The 24,628-nt window shown below is 44.1% G+C and overlaps 1 protein-coding gene across 5 annotated transcripts in view; it reads left to right on the top strand.

The window, feature by feature from the left end:
- The window catches only part of MTRR (5-methyltetrahydrofolate-homocysteine methyltransferase reductase), a 1,305,783-nt gene that overhangs the window by 1,232,995 nt on the left and 48,160 nt on the right, over nucleotides 1–24,628 (top strand). For all 5 annotated transcript variants that reach the window (XM_077269440.1, XM_077269443.1, XM_077269445.1 and 2 more), the window contains one exon: nucleotides 23,058–23,240. In XM_077269440.1, the coding sequence (XP_077125555.1) occupies nucleotides 23,058–23,240 (183 nt within the window). The remainder of the gene's footprint in view (nucleotides 1–23,057; nucleotides 23,241–24,628) is intronic.

Raw genomic sequence — 24,628 nt, forward strand, 5'->3', positions numbered from 1 at the left:
ACCCCCCCCTTGAGGAGGGGTCACCGAACCCTCATCAAGACCCCCAGGGTGATCAGGATGAGCCGCATGGAAGGCACGAACCAAATCGGCCGCATGAACATCAGAGGCGACAACCCAGGAATTATCCTCCTGACCATAGCCCTTCCACTTAACCAAATACTGAAGCCTCCGTCTGGAAATACGAGAATCCAAGATCTTCTCCACCACGTACTCCAATTCGCCCACAGGCACCACATACCTCCGCAACAAAGACCTATGGAACACATTATGAATGGCAAATGATGCTGGGAGGTCCAAACGAAAAGACACCGGGTTAAGGATTTCCAAAATCTTATAAGGACCGATGAAGCGAGGCTTGAATTTAGGAGAGGAAACCTTCATAGGAACATACCGAGAACACAGCCATACCAAATCCCCAACACGAAGTCGGGGACCAACACCGCGACGGCGGTTGGCAAAGCGCTGAGCCTTCTCCTGTGACAACTTCAAATTGTCCACCACATGGTTCCAAATCTGCTGCAACCTATCCACCACAGAATCCACCCCAGGACAGTCAGAAGGCTCAACCTGACCCGAGGAAAAACGAGGATGAAAACCAGAATTGCAGAAAAAAAGGCGAAACCAACGTAGCAGAACTAGCCCGATTATTGAGGGCAAACTCGGCCAATGGCAAAAAAGTCACCCAATCATCCTGATCAGCAGAAACAAAACATCTTAAATAAGTTTCCAACGTCTGATTAGTTCGCTCGGTTTGGCCATTCGTCTGAGGATGGAAGGCCGACGAAAAAGACAAATCAATGCCCATCTTAGCACAAAAAATCCGCCAAAATCTGGACACAAACTGGGATCCTCTGTCAGACACAATATTTTCAGGGATGCCGTGCAAGCGAACCACATTCTGAAAAAATAAAGGAACCAAATCGGAGGAGGAAGGCAACTTAGGCAAGGGCACCAAATGGACCATTTTGGAAAAACGATCACACACCACCCAGATGACAGACATTCTCTGAGATACTGGAAGATCTGAAATAAAATCCATGGAAATGTGCGTCCAAGGCCTCTTCGGGACAGGCAAAGGCAAAAGCAAACCGCTGGCACAAGAACAGCAAGGCTTAGCCCGAGCACAAATCCCACAGGACTGCACAAAGGAACGCACATCCCGCGACAAGGAAGGCCACCAGAAGGACCTAGCCACCAAATCTCTGGTACCAAAAATCCCAGGATGGCCTGCCAACACCGAAGAATGAACCTCGGAAATAACTCTGCTGGTCCATCTATCTGGGACAAACAGTCTCTCTGGTGGGCAACGGTCAGGTCTATCAGCCTGAAATTTCTGCAGCACTCGTTGCAAATCTGGGGAAATGGCAGACAAAATCACTCCCTCTTTGAGGATACCAGCCGGCTCTAAAACTCCCGGAGAGTCAGGCACAAAACTCCTAGAAAGGGCATCAGCCTTCACGTTCTTCGAACCAGGCAGGTACGAGACCACGAAATCAAAATGGGAGAAAAACAACGACCAACGAGCCTGTCTAGGATTCAGACGCTTGGCAGACTCGAGATAAATCAGATTTTTGTGATCAGTCAAGACCACCACACGATGCCTAGCTCCCTTGAGCCAATGTTGCCACTCCTCAAATGCCCACTTCATAGCCAACAACTCCCGATTACCAACATCATAATTCCGCTCGGCAGGCGAAAACTTTCTTGAAAAGAAGGCACAAGGCTTCATCACAGAGCCATCAGAGCTTCTCTGCGACAAAACAGCCCCTGCTCCAATCTCAGAAGCATCCACCTCGACCTGGAAAGGAAGAGAGATATCAGGCTCACATAAGACTGGAGCTGAAGAAAACCGGCGCTTCAGCTCCCGAAAGGCTTCCACTGCCGCAGGAGACCAATTAGTCACATCAGAACCTTTCTTGGTCAAATCCGTCAAGGGCTTAACCACGCCAGAAAAATTAGCGATGAAGCGACGGTAAAAATTAGCAAAACCCAAGAACTTCTGAAGACTCTTAACAGATGTAGGCTGAGTCCAGTCATGAATAGCCTGGACCTTGACTGGGTCCATCTCAATAGTAGAAGGAGAAAAAATAAAACCCAAAAAGGAAACCTTCTGTACTCCGAAGAGACATTTTGAGCCCTTCACAAATAAAGCATTAGCACGCAGGACCTGAAACACCATCCTGACCTGCTTCACATGGGACTCCCAATCATCAGAAAAGACCAAAATGTCATCCAGATACACAATCATAAATTTATCCAGATATTCTCGGAAAATGTCATGCATAAAGGACTGAAACACAGAAGGAGCATTAGAGAGTCCAAAAGGCATCACCAAGTACTCAAAATGGCCTTCGGGCGTATTAAATGCTGTTTTCCATTCGTCCCCCTGCTTGATACGCACAAGGTTATACGCACCACGAAGATCTATCTTGGTGAACCAACTGGATCCCTTAATCCGAGCAAACAGATCAGACAATAATGGCAAAGGATACTGAAATTTGACCGTGATTTTATTTAGAAGACGATAATCTATACAAGGTCTCAGAGAACCATCCTTCTTGGCCACAAAAAAAAATCCTGCACCAAGAGGGGAGGAGGAGGGGCGAATAAGTCCTTTCTCCAAAGACTCCTTTATATAACTCCGCATAGCAGCATGCTCCGGCACTGACAAATTGAAAAGTCATCCCTTAGGAAACTTACTACCAGGAATCAAATTTATAGCACAATCACAATCCCTATGAGGAGGTAGAGAACTGAGTTTGGGCTCATCAAATACATCCTGGTAATCTGACAAAAACGCAGGGACCTCAGAAGGAGTGGATGAAGCAATTGACACCACAGGAGCGTCGCCATGAATTCCCTGACAACCCCAACTTGACACAGACATTGCTTTCCAATCCAGGACTGGATTATGAGTCTGCAACCATGGCAGGCCCAACACGACAACATCATGCAAATTATGCAATACAAGAAAGCGAATCACCTCCTGATGAACAGGAGTCATGCACATGGTCACTTGTGTCCAGTACTGAGGTTTATTCGTAGCCAATGGTGTAGCATCAATTCCCCTTAGTGGAATAGGGAATTTTAAAGGCTCCAAAACAAAACCACAGCGCCTGGCAAATGACAAATCCATCAGACTCAGGGCAGCACCTGAATCCACAAAAGCCATAACCGGGTAAGATGACAGGGAACAAATCAGGGTAACAGATAAAATAAACTTAGGCTGTAAAGTACCGATGGTGACAGATTTATCAATCTTTTTTGTGCGCTTAGAGCATGCTGAGATAACATGAGCTGAGTCACCACAGTAAAAGCACAACCCATTTTGCCGTCTATAATTTTGCCGTTCACTTCTGGTCAGAATTCTATCACATTGCATAGACTCAGGTGTCTGTACAGAAGACACCGCCAAATGGTGCGCAGGTTTGCGCTCCCGCAAACGCCGATCAATCTGAATGGCCAGAGTCATTGACTCATTCAGACCTGCAGGCGTAGGGAACTCCACCATGACATTCTTAATGGCTTCAGAAAGACCTTTTCTGAAATTTGCAGCCAGGGCACACTCATTCCATTGAGTAAGCACCGACCATTTCCGAAATTTCTGGCAGTACACCTCTGCATCATCTTGCCCCTGAGAGAGGGCCAACAACGCTTTTTCAGCCTGGTTCTCAAGATTAGGTTCCTCATAGAGCAATCCAAGGGCCAGAAAAAACGCATCCACACTGAGCAACGCAGGATCTCCTGGTGCCAGAGAGAAAGCCCAATCTTGAGGGTCGCCGCGTAACAAGGAGATAACAATATTAACTTGCTGAGCAGAATCACCAGAGGAACGAGGTCTCAAAGCTAGAAACAATTTACAATTATTCCTAAAATTCAGAAACCTAGATCTATCTCCAGAAAACAACTCAGGAATAGGTATCTTTGGCTCAGACATAGGGCTATGAACAACAAAATCCTGAATATTTTGCACCCTTGCAGCAAGATGATCCACACTAGAAGTCAGACTCTGAATATCCATGTCTGCAGCTGAGCTCAAAACCACCCAGAGATTAAGGGGATGAGAGAAGCTGGACAGACTGCAGCAAAGGAGGAAGAAAAAAAAAAAAATTGTACTCAGGACTTCTTTTATCCCACTTCATGCGATGCATTAAACACTTTTTTGGCCTGCTGTACTGTTATGATCCTAGTGGCAAGGATCGCAGGTCGGACTAGCTAAGTAACTGAACAGACTACTATCTCTGGGGAAGTGGTAACTAGATTGACCGCAACCTGATCCTATCCGCAAACAACTATAGGCAGCCGTGGAACGTTACCTAAAAAATCCTAGACGTCTCGTCACAGCCTGAGAAACTGACTATTCCTGGAGGGAAAGTAAGTCCTCACTTGCCTCAGTGGAAGACCCCAAAGATATAGATTAGCCCCCCACAAATATTAACGGTGAGTTAAGGAGAAAGCACAAACGCAGAGATGAAATCAGATTTAGCAAATGAGGCCCGCTAATACTAGATAGCAGAAAATAGGAAGGAAACTGTGCGGTCAATAAAAAACCCTATTCAAAATATCCACGCAGAGATTGCTCGAGCCCCCAACAAATAATAATGGTGAGGTAAGGAGAAAAGACACACGTAGGAATGAAAACAGATTCAGCAAATGAGGCCCGCTAATACTAGATAGCAGAAAACAGATAGAGAACTGTGAGGTCAGCAAAAAACCCTACCAAAATATCCACGCTGAGAATTCAAGACCCCCACACCAACTAACGGTGTGGGGGGGAGAAACTCAGCCCCCTAGAGCTACCAGCAAGCTGGGAAATCACATATTAGCAAGCTGGACAAGAAACATATTGAACACAGATGATCAAAAAATGAACAAAACGGAAACTTAGCTTCTCTTGAAGAGACTGGTAGCAAGGTAGTCAGAAGGAATCAGAATAGCACTGAATACATTGACAGCAGGCATAGACTGAGAGTCCAAGTGAGCTTAAATAGAAAACCAGCCCACAGATAACGAGACAGCTGATGCCCGTCACAACCTGCAGAAAGACAGCACTCACACAGTACCACTTGTGACCACAAGAGGGAGCCCAGAAATAGAGTTTACAACAAAAGTGTCAGTCGTTCCTGATGACACTAAACTGCCACCACGTAAGGGCAATGGGGTACTCGGTACCGAGTCCTTCGGTTCGGGGAATGTCACGGTGGCCCGACCCGGTCCGTGGCCCTTTGAGGGACGTCCAATAAAGGAAAGATTTTTTATGGTTTTGGGAAAGGTCTTTAAAGGGGTAGTTTGTGACACCACCTGTGGTATTCGGTCAGGGTGACCGACGCTGCTTAGGGGTCCGCTGGGGTGATGTTATGGCAGGTAGATGGTATACTTTCCCACAGGTGAAGTGTATCCCCAGGGCTTCCCAGAGGGTAGATAGTGGATGGTATGAGGCGCAGTGAATAACGAGGACACCAGGCTGCAGTCTCTTTACCTTTACTGAAGGCTTCAGCATCCACAGTCCAGGGTACAGACCACGGCGTAGGCAGAGTCCAGCCGGTCTGAAGGCAAATCCAGAGTCCCCTTATCCAGGTGGAAATCAGTTGCCTTCCTCTAGCGCCTGTGTGTTGTAGTACCTCCCTGCTGAGCTTATCGGTAAGGTCCTCACAACTGTTGTAGATGTTCTAGATGTTATGTCTTCCTCTCTGTCCCCCAGATAGTATAGATAGGACAAACCCATATGACTGATGGCCTGAGGCTTGTTTATAGGGACCCTAGAGATGCCTCGACCCCCACAAGTTGCCACCGTGTCTTCCTAGGTATTAAGGTCGGGCAGCCAACTTGGAATTGACTGTCCTGCTGGTCTCTGGAGCAAGGCTTGGAGACGGTTGCTCCCTCGGTGTTCTGGCCACCGGCTACGCGCCTCAGAAGGAGGCAGCCTATTTCAGGGCTGAACTCTTTCTGGTGTTATCTCCTATTGTGCTATTGTGCTATGACTTCGTTTCTCACCCTCTACAACACAATTCTCTTCGTGTCCGTTCTTAGGATGCTGCCGCACGTGGGGCAGGCGCAGCTCCGTGTCTTTCTGTCTTGCTAGGCCTCTGACAGGATCCCAACCCTGTCAGGGACCCTCTGTCTGCAGCTCCGATGTTCCTCCTTTCCCCCTGTCTGCCTGACAGGTGTTGCCTGGGCTAAGCCCAGCCAGCTTCTTTCTAACTTTCTATCCAGTCCACCAGTTTTACCCTTCTGTGAGGAGTGCCCTAGTAGATAGGAGCAAGGCTCCCCCTGGTGGTTTGGAGTGTGAAGTGTGGTGTATGGTTTGTGATACCTGGTAGGAAGATCTCCTTTATTGCCATGAGACGTAATATTACTCCCCCTGGTAGAAGAATGACATAACTGCAATGACCAGGACTCTGGGGTTCTGCATAGGATATTAAAATCTGACCTTGACATTACAATATTGCAAAGCGATCTGAATAAGTTGACTGAATGGGCTAACACTTTGCAAATGAGATTTAATGTAGATAAATGTTGATTAATACACCTAAGACAGACTGATCCTATTGCTGCATATACATTAAATGGAAGTATACTTGGGACCAGTGGCGTAACTACAAAGTTATGGGCCCCGGTGCGAACTTCCAAATGGGCCAAACTCCCCCGCCCCCCCACCTTCCCCTAGATACGCCTTGGACTGTTGCAGGAATCTCCTGCACTGCAACATGGTGTTGGGTGCCAGCACAGCCCGCACAGTGGTATATCCAGCAGAGCCCTCACAGTGGTATATCCAGCACAGCCCGCACAGTGGTATATCCAGCACAGTGGTATATCCAGCACAGCCCGCACAGTGGTATATCCAGCACAGCCCGCACAGTGGTATATCCAGCACAGCCCGCACAGTGGTATATCCAGCACAGCCCGCACAGTGGTATATACAGCACAGCCCGCACAGTGGTATATCCAGCACAGCCCGCACAGGGATATATGCAGCACAGCCCGCACAGGGATATGTGCAGCACAGCCCGCACAGGGATATATGCAGCACAGCCCACACAGGGATATATACAGCACTGCCCGCACAGGGATATATACAGCACAGCCCGCACAGTGGTATATCCAGCACAGCCCGCACAGGGATATATGCAGCACAGCCTGCACAGGGATATATGCAGCACAGCCCGCACAGGGATATATACAGCACAGCCCACATCTCATCTCCCCCCCCCGATAATGGCCTCACAGTCCAGTTAAAAAAAAAAAAAAAAAAACCTCTCCTCACCTTTCCTTTTGCCCGCGCTGCTCCCGGCGGCTGCAGTCTGCCCAGGACACAGCAGGTGCGCGATGATATGACGTCATCGCGCACCCGCAGTGTACTGTCAGAGGCAGAGCAGGGAATGATGGGAGAGGGAGCGTCAGGTGACGCTCTCTCCTCCATCATTGCATTGAACTATACCGGTGTCATGGACGCCGGTATAGTTAAATGCGGCGGCGGCACTGGCGGGGGAGGGGGAGGAACAGTGCAGCGGCCCACTACTGGCACCGGCTCTTCTGGCATTTGCCAGAAGTGCCCGATGGCCAGTCCGGCCCCAGGTCGGCAGGTCAGAGTCTGAACTGCCGACCCGGGGCCCCTGATCTGCGGGGCCCGGTCGCAATGGCGACCGCTGCGACCGCGGTAGTTACGCCCCTGCTTGGGACTACAGAACCCTGGTTTTATGGTTACAAGTAACCCTGAGCAGCAGTACTTAATGTGAAGCAGCAGCCGCAAAAGCAAACAAGATTTTAGGGATAAATGATCCCAACATATTATTACCCCTTTATAAATCACTGATGGGGCCACATCTAGAATATGGGATCCAGTTTTGCGCTCCACATTTTCAAAAGGACATTCAGAAGTTAGATTCAAAAATATTGCACGAATCCGTTCATTCCTCAACCAAGAATCTGCAAAAACCCTAGTCCATGCCCTCATCATCTCTCGCCTTGACTACTGCAACCTCCTGCTCTGTGGCCTCCCCTCAAACACTCTCGCACCCCTCCAATCTATTCTAAACTCTGCTGCCCGACTAATCCACCTGTCCCCCCGCTATTCTCCGGCCTCTCCCCTCTGTCAATCCCTTCACTGGCTCCCCATTGCCCAGAGACTCCAGTACAAAACCCTAACCATGACGTACAAAGCCATCCACAACCTGTCTCCTCCTTACATCTGTGACCTCATCTCCCGGTACTTTCCTACACGCAACCTCCGATCCTCACAAGATCTCCTTCTCTACTCCCCTCTTATCTCCTCTTCCCACAATCGTATACAAGATTTCTCTCGCGTATCACCCCTACTCTGGAACCCTCTACCACAACATATCAGACTCTCGCCCACCATCGAAACCTTCAAAAAGAATCTGAAGACCCACCTCTTCCGACAAGCCTACAACCTGCAGTAACCACCGATCGACCAAACCGCTGCATGACCAGCTCTACCCTCACCTACTGTATCCTCACCCATCCCTTGTAGATTGTGAGCCTTCGCGGGCAGGGTCCTCTCTCCTACTGTACCTATTATGACTTGTATTGTTCAAGATTATTGTACTTGTTTTTATTATGTATACCCCTCCTCACTTGTAAAGCGCCATGGAATAAATGGCGCTATAACAATAAATAATAATAATAATAATAATTCAGTACAAAGGCGGGCAATTACCGTATATACTTGAGTATAAGCCTACCCGAGTATAAGCCGACCCCCCTAATTTTGCCACAAAAAACTGGGAAAACTTAATGACTCGAGTATAAGCCTAGGGCGGAAAATGCAGCAGCTACTGGTAAATTTCAAAAACAAAAATAGATACTAATAAAAGTAAAATTAATTGAGACCTCAGTAGGTTAAATGTTTTTGAATATCCATATTGAATCAGGAGCCCCATATAATGCTCCATACAGTTCATGATGGCCCCATAAGATGCTCCATACAAAATACGCCCCATATAATCATATAATGCTCCATACCGTGTATGATGGGCTCCATAAGATGCTCCATATTAAAATATGCCCCATATAATGCTGCACAAATGTTGATTATGACACCAAAAGATGCTCCATAGACACATTTGCCCCGTATAATGCTGAACAAATGCTGATTATGGCCCCATAAGATGCTCCATAGACACATTTGCCCCATATAATGCTGCAGAAATGCTGATTATGGTCCCATAAGATGCTCCATACAGACATTTGCCCCATACAGTGCTGCACAAATGCTGATCATGGCCCCATAAGATGCTCCCTAGACACATTTGCCCCATATAATGCTGCACAAATGCTGATTATGGCCCCATGAGATGCTCCATACAGATATTTTCCCCATATAATGCTGCACATGGCCCCATAAGATGCTCCATACAGATATTTGGCCCATATAATGCTGCATATGGCCCCATACAGATATTTGCCCCATATAATGCTGCACATGGCCCCATAAGAAGCTCCGTACAGATATTTGCACCATAAAATGCTGCACATGGCCCCATACAGATATTTGCCCCATATAATGTAAGCCCGCAAGGGCAGGGTCCTCTTCCCTCTCTACCAGTCTGTCATTGTTAGTTGTGTTTACTGTCAGTGCAGAGGACACAGAAGACACAGCGGCGCCGACGGTGGAACGGGGAGCAGGTGAATATCGCGCACTGTGTAATACTCACCTGCTCCTGGCACGGTCCCTGCACATCTGTTCCCTGGCGCCGGCAGCTTCTTCCTGTAGTGAGCGGTACCGTGTGACCGCTCACTACAGGAAGAAGCTGTCAGCGCCCAGAGAACCAGGGACCGCTCCAGGAGCAGGTGAGTATTATTAGACAGCTGCCGCTCCCCCTTCCCTGCCGACCCCTGGGTATGACTCGAGTATAAGCCGAGAGGGGCAATTTCAGCTTAAAAAAATGGGCTGAAATTCTCAGCTTATACTCGAGTATATATGGTAGATTATTACAAGGGATAGAAGGCCTCTCATATGATGAAAAGTTGTAAAAGTCAGGCTTATATAGCTTAGAAAAAAGTCTCTTCAGAGATCTCATTTACATGTATAAATACAGTGGGTACGAAAAGTATTCAGACCCCTTTACATTTTTCACTCTTTCATTGCAGCTATTTGGTAAATTCAAAAATGTTCATTTTTCTCATTAATGTACACTCTGCCCCCATCTTGACTGAAAAAAACAGAAATGTAGAAATGTTTGCATATTTATTAAATAATAAAAACTTAAATATCACATGGTCATAAGTATTCAGACCCTTTTCTAAGACACTCATATTTAAGTCACATGCTGTCCATTTCCTTGTGGTCATCCTTGAGATGGTTCTGCTCCTTCATTGGAGTCCAGCTGTGTTTAATTAAACTGACAGGACTTGATTTGGAAAGGCACACACCTGTCTATATTAGACCTCACAGCTCACAGTGCATGTCAGACCAAATGAGAATCATGAGGTCAAAGGAACTAGCCAAGAAGCTCAGAGACAGAATTGTGGCAAGACACAGATCTGGCCAAGGTTACAAAAGAATTTCTGCAATACTTAAGGTTCCTAAGAGCACAGTTACCTCTACAATCCTTAAATGGAAGAAGTTTGGGACCACCAGAAGACTTGCTAGAGTGACCGTCCAGCCAAACTGAGCAATCGTGGGAGAGGAACCTTGAGGAGAGAGGTAAAGAAGAACCCCAAGATCACTATGGCTTAGCTCCAGGGATGCAGTAGGGAGATGGGAGAAAGTTCCACAAAGTCAACTATCACTGCAGCCCTCCACCAGTCGGGCCTTTATGGCAGAGTGGCCCAACCGAAGCCTCTCTTCAGTGCAAGACATATGAAAGCCCACATAGCGTTTGCATGAAGGACATGAAGGACTCCAAGACTATGAGAAATAAAAGTCTCTGGTCTGATGAGACGAAGATAGACAATTTTGGTGATAATTCTAAGTGGTATGTGTTGAGAAAACCAGGCACTGCTCATCACCTGCCCAATACAATCCCAACAGTGAAACATGGTGGTGACGGCATCATGCTATGGGGGTGCTTTTCAGCTGCAGGGACAGGATGACTGGTTGCCATTGAAGGAAACATAAATGCATCCAAGTACAGAGATATCCTGGATGAAAACCTCTTCTAGAGTGCTCTGGACCTCAGACTTGGCTGAACGGTGGCTCAGTGGTTAGCACTGCAGCCTTGCAGCACTGGAGTCCTGGGTTCAAATCCCACCAAGCACAATATCTGCAAGGATTTTGTATGTTCTCCCTGTGTTTGTGTGGGTTTCCTCCTGGGTCTCCGGTTTCCTTCCACATTGCAAAGACATACTGATAGGGAATTTAGATTGTGAGCCCCATCGGGGATAGCGATGATAATGTGTGCAAACTGTAAAGCACTGCGGAACATGTTAGTGCTATATAAAAGTAAAGATTATTATTATAAGGTTCACCTTCCAACAGGACAATGACCCTAAGCACACAGCTAAAATAACAATGGCTCAGAGTGGCTTCAGAACAACTCTGTGACCATTCTTGACTGGCCCAGCCGGAGCCCTGACCTAAACCCAATTCAGCATCTCTGGAGAGACCTGAAAATGGCTGTCCACCAACGTTCACCATCCAACCTGACAGAACTGAACAGGATCTGCAAAGAAGAATGGCAGAAGATCCACAAATCCAGGTGTGAAAAATTTGCTGCATCGCTCCCAAGAAGACTCATGGCTGTACTAGCTCAAAAGGGTGCTTCTACCCAATACTGAGCAAAGGGCCTGAATACTTATGATCATGTGATATGTCAGTTTTTCTTTTTTTAATAAATTTGCAAAAATGTCTACATTTCTGTTTTTTTCAGTCATGATGGAGTGCAGAGTTTACATTAATCAGAAAAAATGAACTTATTTGAATTTACCAAATGGCTGCAATGAAACCAAGAGTGAAAAATAGTATAAGATATACAGTACCAGTCACATACTAATCCTGTATATGATATCTGATGTCTGTAAGCATAGCATAATATATACCAAATACTGTCTCTAAGTATACTATCACTAATACTATATCTGATGTCTGAACTCATAGTATAATATACAGTGCCTTGCGAAAGTATTTGGCTCCTTGGAACTTTTCAACCTTTTCCCACATAGCATGCTTAAAACATAAAGATACCAAATGTAATTTTTTGGTGAAGAATCAACAAGTGGAACGCAATTGTGAAGCTGAACGAAATTTAATGTTAATTTTAAATTTTTGTGGAAATTCCAAAACTGAAAAGTGGGGCGTGCAATATTGCACACCCCACTTTTCAGTTTTTGAATTTCCACAAAAATTTAACCCCTTCACCCCCAAGGGTGGTTTGCACGTTAATGAGCAGGCCAATTTTTACAATTCTGACCACTGTCCCTTTATGAGGTTATAACTCTGGAACGCTTCAACGGATCTTGGCGATTCTGACAATGTTTTCTCGTGACATATCGTACTTCGTGATAGTGGTAAAATTTCTTCGACATAACTTGCGTTTATTTGTGAAAAAAATGGAAATTTGGCGAAAATGTTGAAAATTTCGCAATTTTCCAACTTTGAATTTTTATGCCCTTAAATCACAGAGATATATCACACAAAATACTTAATAGGTAACATTTTCCACATGTCTACTTTACATCAGCACAATTTAGGAACCAAAATTTTTTTTTGTTAGGGAGTTATAAGGGTTAAAGGTTGACCAGCAATTTCTCATTTTTACAACACCATTTTTTTTTAGGGACCACATCTCATTTGAAGTCATTTTGAAGGGTCTATATGACAGAAAATACCCAAGTGTGACACCATTCTAAAAACTGCACCCCTCAAGGTGCTCAAAACCACATTCAAAAAAATTATTAACCCTTCAGGTGTTTCACAGGAATTTTTGGAATGTTTAAATAAAAATTAACATTTAAATTTTTTTTACACAAAATTTATTTCAGCTCCAATTTGTTTTATTTTACCAAGGGTAACAGGAGAAAATGTACCCCAAAAGTTGTTGTACAATTTGTGCTGAGTACGCTGATACCCCATATGTGGGGGTAAACCACTGTATGGGCGCACCGCAGAGCTCGGAAGGGAAGGAGCACCATTTGACTTTTCAATGAAAAATTGACTGGAATTGAGATGGAACGCCATGTTGCGTTTGGCGAGCCCCTGATGTGCCTAAACATTGAAACCCCCCACAAGTGACACCATTTTGGAAAGTAGACCCCCTAAGGAACTCATCTAGATGTGTGGTGAGCACTTTGACCCACCAAGTGCTTCACAGAAGTTTATAATGCAGAGCCGTAAAAATAAAAAATCATATTTTTTCACAAAAATTATATTTTCGCCCCTAATTTTTTATTTTCCCAAGGGTAAGAGACAAAATTGGACCCCAAAAGTTGTTTTGCAATTTGTCCTGAGTACGCCGATACCCCATATGTGGGGGTAAACCACTGTTTGGGCGCATAGCAGAGCTCGGAAGGGAAGGAGCGCCATTTGACTTTTCAATGCAAAATTGACTGGAATTAAGATGGGACGCCATGTCGCGTTTGGAGAGCCCCTGATGTGCCTAAACATTAAACCCCCCCACAAGTGACACCATTTTGGAAAGTAGACCCCCTAAGGAACTTATCTAGATGTGTTTTGAGAGCTTTGAACCCCCAAGTGTTTCACTACAGTTTATAACGCAGAGCCGTGAAAATAAAAATTCTTTTTTTTTTCACAAAAATGATTTTTTAGCCCCCAGTTTTGTATTTTCACAAGGGTATCAGGATAAATTGGACCCCAAAAGTTGTCCAATTTGTCCTGAGTACGCTGATACCCCATATGTGGGGGGGAACCACTGTTTGGCCGCATGACAGAGCTCGGAAGGGAAGGAGCACCATTTGGAATGCAGACTTAAATGGATTGGTCTGCAGGCGTCACGTTGCATTTGCAGAGCCCCTGATGTACCCAAACAGTACAAACCCCCCACAAGTGACCCCATATTGGAAACTAGACCCCCCCAAGGCACTTATCTAGATGTGTTGTGAGAACTTTGAACTCCCAAGTGTTTCACTACAGTTTACAATGCAGAGCCGTGAAAATAAAACATCTTTTTTGTTCCCACAAAACTTATTTTTTAGCCCCCAGTTTTGTATTTTCCCAAGGGTAACAGGAGAAATTGGACCCCAAAAGATGTTGTCCAATTTGTCCTGGGTACGCCGATACCCCATATGTTGGGGTAAACCCCTGTTTGGGCACACGGGAGAGCTCTGAAGGGAAGGAGCACTGTTTTACTTTTTCAACGCAGAATTGGCTGGAATTGAGATCGGATGCCATTTCCCGTTTGGAGAGCCCCTGATGTGCCTAAACAGTGGAAACCCCCCAATTATAACTGATACCCTAATCCAAACACACCCCTTACCCTAATCCCAACAGTAACCCTAACCACACCTCTAACCCAGACACACCCAACCCTATTCCCAACCGTAAATGTATTCCTAACCCTAACTTTAGCCCCAACCCTAACTGTAGCCTTAACCCTAGCCCCAACCCTAGCCCTAACCCTAGCCCCAACCCTAGCCCCAACCCTAGCCCTAACCCTAGCCCTAACCCTAACCCTAATGGGAAAATGGAAATAAATATTTTTTTTTTATTTTTTTATTTTTCCCTAACTAAGGGGGTGATGAAGGGGGGTTTGATTTACTTTTATAGCGGGTTATTTAGCGGATTTTTATGATTGGCAGCCGTCACACACTGAAAGATGCTGTTTATTGCAAAAAATATTTTTTGTGTTACCACATTTTGAGAGCTATAATTTTTCCATATTTGAATCCACAGAGTCATGTGAGGTCTTGTTTTTTGCGGGACGAGTTGACGTTTTTATTGGTAACATTTTGGGCACGTGACATTTTTTGATCGCTTTTTATTCCGATTTTTGTGAGGCAGAATGATCAAAAACCAGCTATTCATGAATTTCTTTTGGGGGAGGCGTTTATACCGTTCCACGTTTAGTAAAATTGATAAAGCAGTTTTATTCGTCGGGTCAGTACGATTACAGCGATATCTCATATATATAATTTTTTTTATGTTTTGGTGCTTTTATACGATAAAAACTATTTTATAGAAAAAATAATTATTTTGGTATCGCTTTATTCTCAGGACTATAACTTTTTTATTTTTTTCGCTGATGATGCTGTATGGCGGCTTGTTTTTTGCGGGACAAGATGACGTTTTCAGCGGTACCATGGTTATTTATATCTGTGTTTTTGATCGCGTGTTATTCCACTTTTTGTTCCGCGGTATGGTAATAAAGCGTTGTTTTTTGCCTCGTTTTTTTTTTTTTCTTACGGTGTTTACTGAAGGGGTTAACTAGTGATACAGTTTTATAGGTGGGTCGTTACGGACGCGGCGATACTAAACATGTGTACTTTTATTGTTTTTTTTTAATTTAGATAAAGAAATATGTTTATGGGAATAATATATTTTTTTTTTTCTTTATTTAGGATTTTTATTTTTTTTACACAAGTGGAAATTTTTTTTTTTTACTTTGTCCCAGGGAGGGACATTACAGATCGGTGATCTGACAGTGTGCACAGCACTCTGTCAGATCACCGATCTGCCTCACAGCACTGCAGGCTTACCAGCGCCTGCTCTGAGCAGGCACTCAGTAAGCCACCTCCCTCCCTGCAGGACCCGGATGCCACGGCCATCTTGGATCCGGGACCTGCAGCGAGGAAGGAGGTAGGAGACCCTCAGAGCAACGCGATCACATCACGTTGCTCCGGGGGTCTCAGGGAAGCCCGCAGGGAGCCCCCTCTCTGCGCGATGCTTCCCTATATCGCCGGCACACCGCGATCAAGTTTGATCGCGGTGTGCCGGGGGTTAATGTGCCGGGGGCGGTCCGTAACCGCTCCTGGCACATAGTGCCGGATGTCAGCTGCGATATGCGATCGCGTATGCCGTACTATCCCGTCGGTGGTCATACGGGCCCACCCCACCTCGACGGGATAGTACGTCATATGTCAAAAAGGGGTTAAAATAACCAATAAATTTCGTTCAACTTCACAATTGTGTTCCACTTGTTGTTGATTCTTCACCAAAAATTTACATTTGGTATCTTTATGTTTGAAGCATGATATGTGGGAAAAGGTTGAAAGGTCCAGGGAGCCAAATACTTTCGCAAGGCACTGTATACCAGTCACATATTATCATGAATATAACAGCTGATGTCTGTGCTCATAGTATAATATATACTAGTCACATACTATCCTGTATATATCTGATGTCTGTACACATAGTATAAGATTTACCAGTCACATACTATCCTGTGTAGTGCAGCGGTGTCCTGGCTGTGCAGTGAGAAGGCAGTGACCCTGCAACAGTTCAAAATAAAGTCTCCTTAACCCCTTTATGACCCAGCCTATTTTGACTTTAACGACCTGGACATTTTTTGCAATTCTGACCAGTGTCCCTTTATGAGGTAATAATTCATGAACGCTTCAAAGGATCATAGCGATTCTGAGACTGCTTTTTTGTGACATATTGGGCTTCATGTTATTGGTAAATTCAGGTCGATCATTTTTGCGTTTATTTGTGAAAAAAATGAAAATTTGGTGAAATTTTCAAATTTTGAATTTTTATTCTGTTAAACCACAGAGTTATGTGACACAAAATAGTTAATAAATAACATTTCCCACATGTCTAATTTACATCAGCACAATTTTGGAAACAAAAATTTTTTTTGGGTAGGAAGTTATAAGGGTTAAAATTTGACCAGCGATATCTCATTTTTACAACAAAATTTACAAAACCATTTATTTTATGGACTACCTCACATTTGAAGTCAGTTTGAGGGGTCTATATGGCTGAAAATACCCAAAAGTGACATCATTCTAAAAACTGCACCCCTCAAGGTACTCAAAACCACATTCAAGAAGTTTATTAACCACAGTTTCACAGCAGCAGAAGCAACATGGAAAGAAAAAATGAACATTTAACTTTTTAGTCCCAAAAATGATCTTTTAGCAACAATATTTTTATTTTCCCAAAGGTAAAAGGAGAAAATGGACTTCGAAAGTTGTTGTCCAATTTGTCCTGAGTACGACGATACCCCATATGTGGGGGGGAACCACTGTGTGGGCGCACGACAGGGCTCGTAAGGAAAGGAGTGCCATTTGACTTTTTGAATGAAAAATTGGCTCCAATCTTTAGCGGACACCATGTCGCGGTTGGAGAGCCCCTGTCTGCCTAAAGATTGGATTTCCCCCACAAGTTACCCCATTTTGGAAACTAGACCCTCCAATTAACTTATCTAGATGCATAATGAGCACTTTAAACCCCCAGGTGTTTCACAAATTGATCCATAAAAATGAAAAAGTACTTTTTTTCACAAAAAAGTTCTTTTAGCCTCATTTTTTTCATTTTCACTTGGGCAACAGGATAAAATGGATCCTAAAATGTGTTGGGCAATTACTCCTGAGTACACCGATACCTCACATATTGGCGTAAACCACTGTTTGGGCACACGGCAAGGCTCGGAAGGGAAGGAGCGCCATTTGGCTTATTGAATGAAAAATTAGCTCCAATCGTTAGCGGATTAAACGTGATGGAAAACTGCTACAAATCTGCAGCGGCCAATCCGCTGCGCATGCACAGCCAAATCCGCAACGTGTTCACATAGCTTAATTCCAACCCTAACCCTAATTCTTACCCTAACCCTAATTCTAACCCTAATTCCAACCCTAATTCTAACCCTAACCCTAATTCTAACCCTAACTCTAACCCCTAACCCTAGTGGAAAAATAAAAATAAATATATTTTCTTTATTATTTTCCCTACCTATGGGGATGATAAGGGGGGGGGGGGGTTATTTACTATTTTTTTTATTTTGTGCACTGTGATAGGTTCTATCACAGTGATCAAAATGTACCTGGAATGAATCTGCCGGCTGGCAGATTCGGCAGGCGCACTGCGCATGCGCCCTCCATTTTGGAAGATGGCGACGCCCATAGAGAAGACGGACGGACACCGGGACTCAGAAAGTATGGGTGGGTGGGATCGGACATCGAGGGGGCAGAGGGGAGGACAGAGGGGATAGGAGGGCAGCGGAAGACAGGATGGAGGGGAGGAAAGACTGACGGCGGCAGCAGATCGCTGCTGTCAGTCGGTGGCGGGGGCAGATCGGGGTCTCCAGCCATGGCTGATGATATTGCAGCATCGGCCATGGCTGGATTGTAATATTTCACCAAGTTTCATTGGTGAAATATTACAAATTGCTCCGATTGGCTGTTGAAAATGAAATAGCCAATCAGAGCAATCGTAGCCACGTGGGGACAAAGCCACCCCCCCCCCCCCCCGGACTGAAGTTCCACTCCCCCATCCCTGCAGGTCGGGTGAAATTTGAATTAACCCTTTCACCCGATCTGCAGGAACGCGATCATTCTGTGACACAGCATATGCGTCACAGGTCGGATTGGCACCGACTTTCATGACGCATACACTGTGTCACAGGTCGGGAAGGGGTTTATTGTACAGCATACTCACAAACAGAAAGTAAAACAGATAATCCGGATTGCAGCCGGGAAAAACATGCAGTCCATTACTGGTTGCCAAGGGCTACGGCACCGCTGTGTACGCTGAGGGTGCCAGGCTTCTTTGCTCCGCTTGGCCCTGTGTTGCCTCACTCAGGAAGTGCTCCGCAGAGCTGTCTGCTCTGCCTGCTTGCAAAACAAAAATGTCACATACCAAAACCCTTCCTGCAGGGTTTTTCTCTCAAACTGGAATCTGTGGCCATAGGCCACTTGCAAGACCCGGCCTGAAGGAAACGGACCAGCCCCACTTTCTTCCTGCAGTCCGTATTAAAAAAAAAAAACCATACCGGCGTTCCTGAACAATACCTAGGCCAAATAGCTTGTCCAGGTCCATGCTTACTTTTATTTTGCCCTGTGACTTACAGGCATCCTGCTGTGACCACAAGGCACTCCAGCGGGTCTAATAGGACTCCGTCCGCATCCTGGGGGATACATATTGACCCTCGCATATGATCCCCATCCGTGCCTCACACCTTTAGACAATATCTGATATCTGTACACATAGAATAAGATTTACCGATCACGTACTATCTTGTCTATGACATCTGATGTCTGTGCTCATGGTATAATATATACCAGTCACATACTATCCTGTATATAATATCTGATGTCTGTACACATGGTATAAGGTTTACCAGCCACTACTATTCTGTATATAACATCTGATGTGTTTATACATAGTATAATATATACTAGTCAGATGCTATCCTGTATATAACATCTGATGTCTGTACACATAGTATAAGACATACCAGTCACATACTATCCTGTATATGACATCTGATGTTTGTAGACAAACCACACACCAGTCACATATCCTATATACTGTATGTAATATACTATGTACACAGACATCTGATATTATATGCAGGATATGTGAATGGTTTCATCATCTCATGCTTGTAGTCATACTATTATACTGTCATATATACAGTACAGCATAATAAGTCACTCATATATCATTTACTTTTACCAGTTTCATGTTGTGGACTTCAGTTGTGACTCGCTTGAGTGAGTAGATTTAAAAAAAAAAAACAAACACAAACTGCAACATTCATAGGTAACTAAGTAGTACCCCTATACTTATGTGTGACGAGCATTACTTTAGGCATACGTTACTCTCAGGAGTGTAGAACAGCATAGCGTACCTTGCTTTACTACACCTCTAAAACGTATAGTATGGCTAAAGCTAGTGATACATAAGTACAGGTGTACCACGGTGTATGGCTCTGTATTCAGCCTGAATAAAAGAACCCTCATGGAACTACCTTACAGCAAGGGACTGTTTTCTATCTGTTCAACCTATCTTTAAAGTGCATTTATTGCCTATGCAGAGTATTAATGAGCTCAGCTCTCAATGTTATACTTCTTTGCGGTTTCCAAATCTTGTAAACGTTATAGTGGGTTATCATACTATCTGTATGAAACTAGTAGTCGATATTTTGATGGTTTAAAAGTTCAAAGTGCTTTTATTCCCTATGTGGAGAATTTTTATCTGGGGTTTCAATATACAGCCACAAGAAATGCATCATGCTCACCTTAACAGACCTTTTGACAAGGAGTAGAACACTTGGAATGCATTGATTAAGTAAAATAACAATAAAAAAAGAAAACCTTAAACCTAAGCGGCTTAAACGCTGCTCTGTCAGCAAATGTCCTTACTTTGTATTTCATAATGATTGTATAATTTTTTTCCAGAGAGGAAGAGGACTTGAACTCTATAGCACCATCAGTTGGAAGCAGCAATTTTACAATTCACTATTTACCCTTTACGAACCTTGAAATATGACTTAGGATAAAAGCCAAATCATGCTCTGGCATGTTAAGATAACGAGTTTTATTCGCCGTGCAGTGCTCCTCTGGGAAATTTAATATGCAAATTGCCTCTTCAGAGAGGAAGAGGACTTGAACTCTATAGCACCACCTGTTGGGAGCAGCATTCCTACAAGTTAATAAGCCTCCTTATCTTGGCATGTCAAAGTCGGTATGTTACTCGCCACAAGAAGAAATGTTACACCTTAGACCTCAATCCAGAGCCTCTCACCTAGCTAAATCACTTCTCATACTTTGCACTTCTGAGGGGGGAAGAGGGGGCAATATCCTGAAACACTATGTCTGCAAATTCTGATTTGGCTTTTGCCCTAAGTCACATTTAATCTGTAATGACTTGTAGGATTGCTGCTTCCAACAGGTGGTGCTGTAGAGTTCAATTCCTCTTTTTCTCTGAAGAGGCAGTTTGCATATTAAGTTTCCTAGAGGAGCATTGCAAGGGGAATAAGCCTCCTTACAATGGCATGCCAGAGTCAGTATGTCACTGTCCGCAAGGAGAAACGTTACTCCCTAGACCTAATTCTTTTTGAAAGTTTCCCTGCTAATATTATACTGAGAATTTTACGAATCAAGTGCTGTCTGCACTCATCTACTATATAATTGTCTAAGGGTCTTTCTGTCTGTCTTTCTGTCTGTCTGTCACGGATATTCATTGGTCGCGGCCTCTGTCTGTCATGGAAATCCAAGTCGCTGATTGGTCGCGGCAAAATGGCCACGACCAATCAGCGACGGGCACAGTCCGGCAGCAAAATGGCCGCTCCTTCATCCCCGCAGTCAGTGCCCGCTCCATAATCCCCTCCAGTCAGCGCTCACACAGGGTTAATGGCAGCGTTATGCCGTGGTGTAATGCACTCCGTTACCGCTGCTATTAACCCTGTGTGACCAACTTTTAACTATTGATGCTGCCTATGCGGCATCAATAGTTAAAAGATCTAATGTTAAAAATAATAAAAAAAATAAAAAATAGTTATATACTCACCGTCCGTCGGCCCCCGGATCAGGAACAGGCCTTCCCCGCTCCTTGCGACGCTCCGGTGACCGCTCCATGCATTGCGGTCTCGCGAGATGATGACGTAATGGTCTCGCGAGACCGCTACGTCATTGTCTCGCGAGACCGCAATGCACTCTTGGAACCGGAGCGCGCGAGGAGCGTCGGTAACCGCTTCGCCTGGATCCGGGGCCTACGGAAGGTGAGTATATAACTACTTTTTATTTTAATTCTTTTTTTTAACAGGGATATGATGCCCACATTGCTATATACTGCGTGGGCTGTGCTATATACTACGTGGGCTGTGCAATATAATACGTGGGCTGTGCAATATAATACGTGGGCTGTACTATAATACGTGGGCTGTGCAATATAATACGTGGGCTGTGCAGTGTAATATGTGGGCTGTGCAATATAATACATGGGCTGTGCAATGTACTACGTGGGCTGTGCAATGTACTACGTGGGCTGTGCAATGTACTACGTGGGCTGTGCAATGTACTGCGTGGGCTGTGCAATATACTATGTGGGCTGTGCAATGTACTGCGTGGGCTGTGCAATATACTATGTGGGCTGTGCAATGTACTGCGTGGGCTGTGCAATATACTACGTGAGCTGTGCAATATACTACTTGGGCTGTGCTATACACTATGTGGCCTGCCTTATACACTACGTGGGCTGTGTTATACACTACGTGGTCTGTGTTATACACTACGTAGGCTGTTATATACTGCGTGCATGGGCTGTTATATACTATGTGAGCTGTGTTATATGCTATGTGGGCTGGTATAAACTATGTGGCTGTGTTATATGCTATGTGGGCTGTTATACACTCCGTGGGCTATGCAATGTACTGAGTGGGCTGTGCAATATACTATATGGGCTGTGCAATGTACTGCGTTGGCTGTGCAATATACTATGTGGGCTGTGCAATATATTACATGGGCTGTGCAATATACTACATGAGCTGTGCAATATACTACGTGGGCTGTGCTATACACTATGTGGCCTGTGTTATACACTACGTGGGCTGTGTTATACACTACGTGGGCTGTGTTATACACTACGTAGGCTGTTATATACTGCGTGCATGGGCTGTTATATACTACGTGAGCTGTGTTATATGCTACGTGGGCTGTTATAAACTATGTGGCTTTGTTATATGCTGTGTGGGCTGTTATACACTCCGTGGGCTGTGCTATATACTACATGGCTGTGCTATGTACTCCGTGGGCTGTGTTATATACTACGTGGCTGTGCTATATACTCCGTGGGCTGTGCTATATACTCCGTGGGCTGTGCTATATACTACGTGGCTGTGCTATATACTCCGTGGGCTGTGCTATATACTACGTGGCTGTGCAATATACTACGTGGCCTGTTATATACTACATGTCCGGCCGCGAACAATCAGCAACAGGCACAGTCCGGCTGCGAATTGACTCGGGATTTGAACCACGCTTCGCTAATTGGTTGCGGCCGGCCGAATCCTGTGTATTCAATGTATTATTCTAAAATCTTCATAAATAAACTACATACATATTCTAGAATACCCGATGCGTTAGAATCGGCCTACCATCTAGTAAAATACATAAACATAAAGGGGTTGTTCAGGTTTCTAATATTGATGATTTCACTTTCTATCCTAACTAATTAAGTTATATAATTTTGTTTCTAGAGATGAACTGAGAAGATTTCTTGAAAATGGTACACTGACACATTTAAAGGTGTGCTTTTCAAGAGAGCCGCCCTGTACCAGTAATGAATATATGCTTAAATATGTTCAAGATTACTTAAAAAAATTCTCTCAAGACGTTGTCCGAATACTGATAAAAGAAAATGGATATTTTTATGTCTGCGGGTAAGTTTTTATTTATACTATAGTGCACTGTTTGTTATCAATCTTAATATGTTATTATTGTGCTCAGGTTATCAACAAATGTTCTCTTTTTAATTTATATTAATTTCATAGCTCAGAATTTGAGAGCGCTTTAATTATATACATAATTAGATGTTTAAACAACAAATTTATGGATGTATGAAAATAATTCTGTATTGCGCATGACAGGACTGCCATCAGAATTTCAGGGCCCCATATGACATAAACATGTGGGCCTCATTTACAGCTTAGTTCTGAGGACTCTGAAATGGGACGGGAAGCAAAATAGCAGAGATTTTTGTAAAGGGGGAAATAGTGATGAAGGCAGATGGTGTAATTTATTTACCCAGCTGGGGAAATAAGTATTGAACACTTCACCAATGTTCTAAGTCAATGTATTTCTAAAGGTACTATTGATATGAAATTCTAACTGTCTGTCGGTAGCAACCCATGAAATCCACACAGGCATTGAGGTCAAACAATAGATGTCCATAAATTAAGTTATTTGTAATAATGTGAAATGATACAGAGAAAAAGTATTGAACACATGAAGCAAGAGAGGTGTGAAAAGCCATGGAAAGTCATGACACCAGCTGAAATCTATCAGTAATTAGAAATCAATCCTGCTATTTGTTGAAAAATAATATCAACTGCCTAAACAAAGGTGTCTCGTTATCAAGGTGCCACAAAAGAAATATCTCATGATAGGTAAAACCTGTAAACTGCCTCAATACCAGTGCATCCTTATTGTTGCAAAACATACTGATGGCATTGGATACAGAAACATTTCTAAACTACTAAATGTTCCAGTGAGCACTGTTGTCACCATAATCTGGAAGTGGAAACAACATCATTTCTCCATAAACCGTCCACAACCAGATGCTTCCCGCAAGATTTCAGACAGAGGAATGAAAAGAATGATCAGAAGAGTTGTCCAAAAGCCAAAAAACACCTGTGGACACCTACAGAAACACCTGGAATAAGTAGGTACAATTGTTTCAAAGAAAATTATAAGTAGTGCACTCAGCCTCCATGGCCTGTATACATACTCACCACGTAATACTCCATTGCTGAACAAAAAGCACGTTCAAGTGCTTTTAACCCCTTTACCCCCAAGGGTGGTTTGCACATTAATGACCGGGCCAATTTTTACAATTCTGACCACTGTCCCTTTATGAGGTTATAACTCTGGATGGCTTCAACGGATCCCGGTGATTCTCACACTGTTTTCTCGTGACATATGGTAATTCATGTTAGTGGTAAAATTTCCTTGACATTACTTGAGTTTATTTGTGAAAAAAATGGAAATTTGGCGAAAATTTTGAAAATGTCGCAATTTTTCAACTTTGAATTTTCATGCCCTTAAATCA

The sequence above is a fragment of the Ranitomeya variabilis genome, chromosome 6 (assembly GCF_051348905.1).
Source record: "Ranitomeya variabilis isolate aRanVar5 chromosome 6, aRanVar5.hap1, whole genome shotgun sequence".
Lineage (NCBI taxonomy): Eukaryota > Metazoa > Chordata > Amphibia > Anura > Dendrobatidae > Ranitomeya > Ranitomeya variabilis.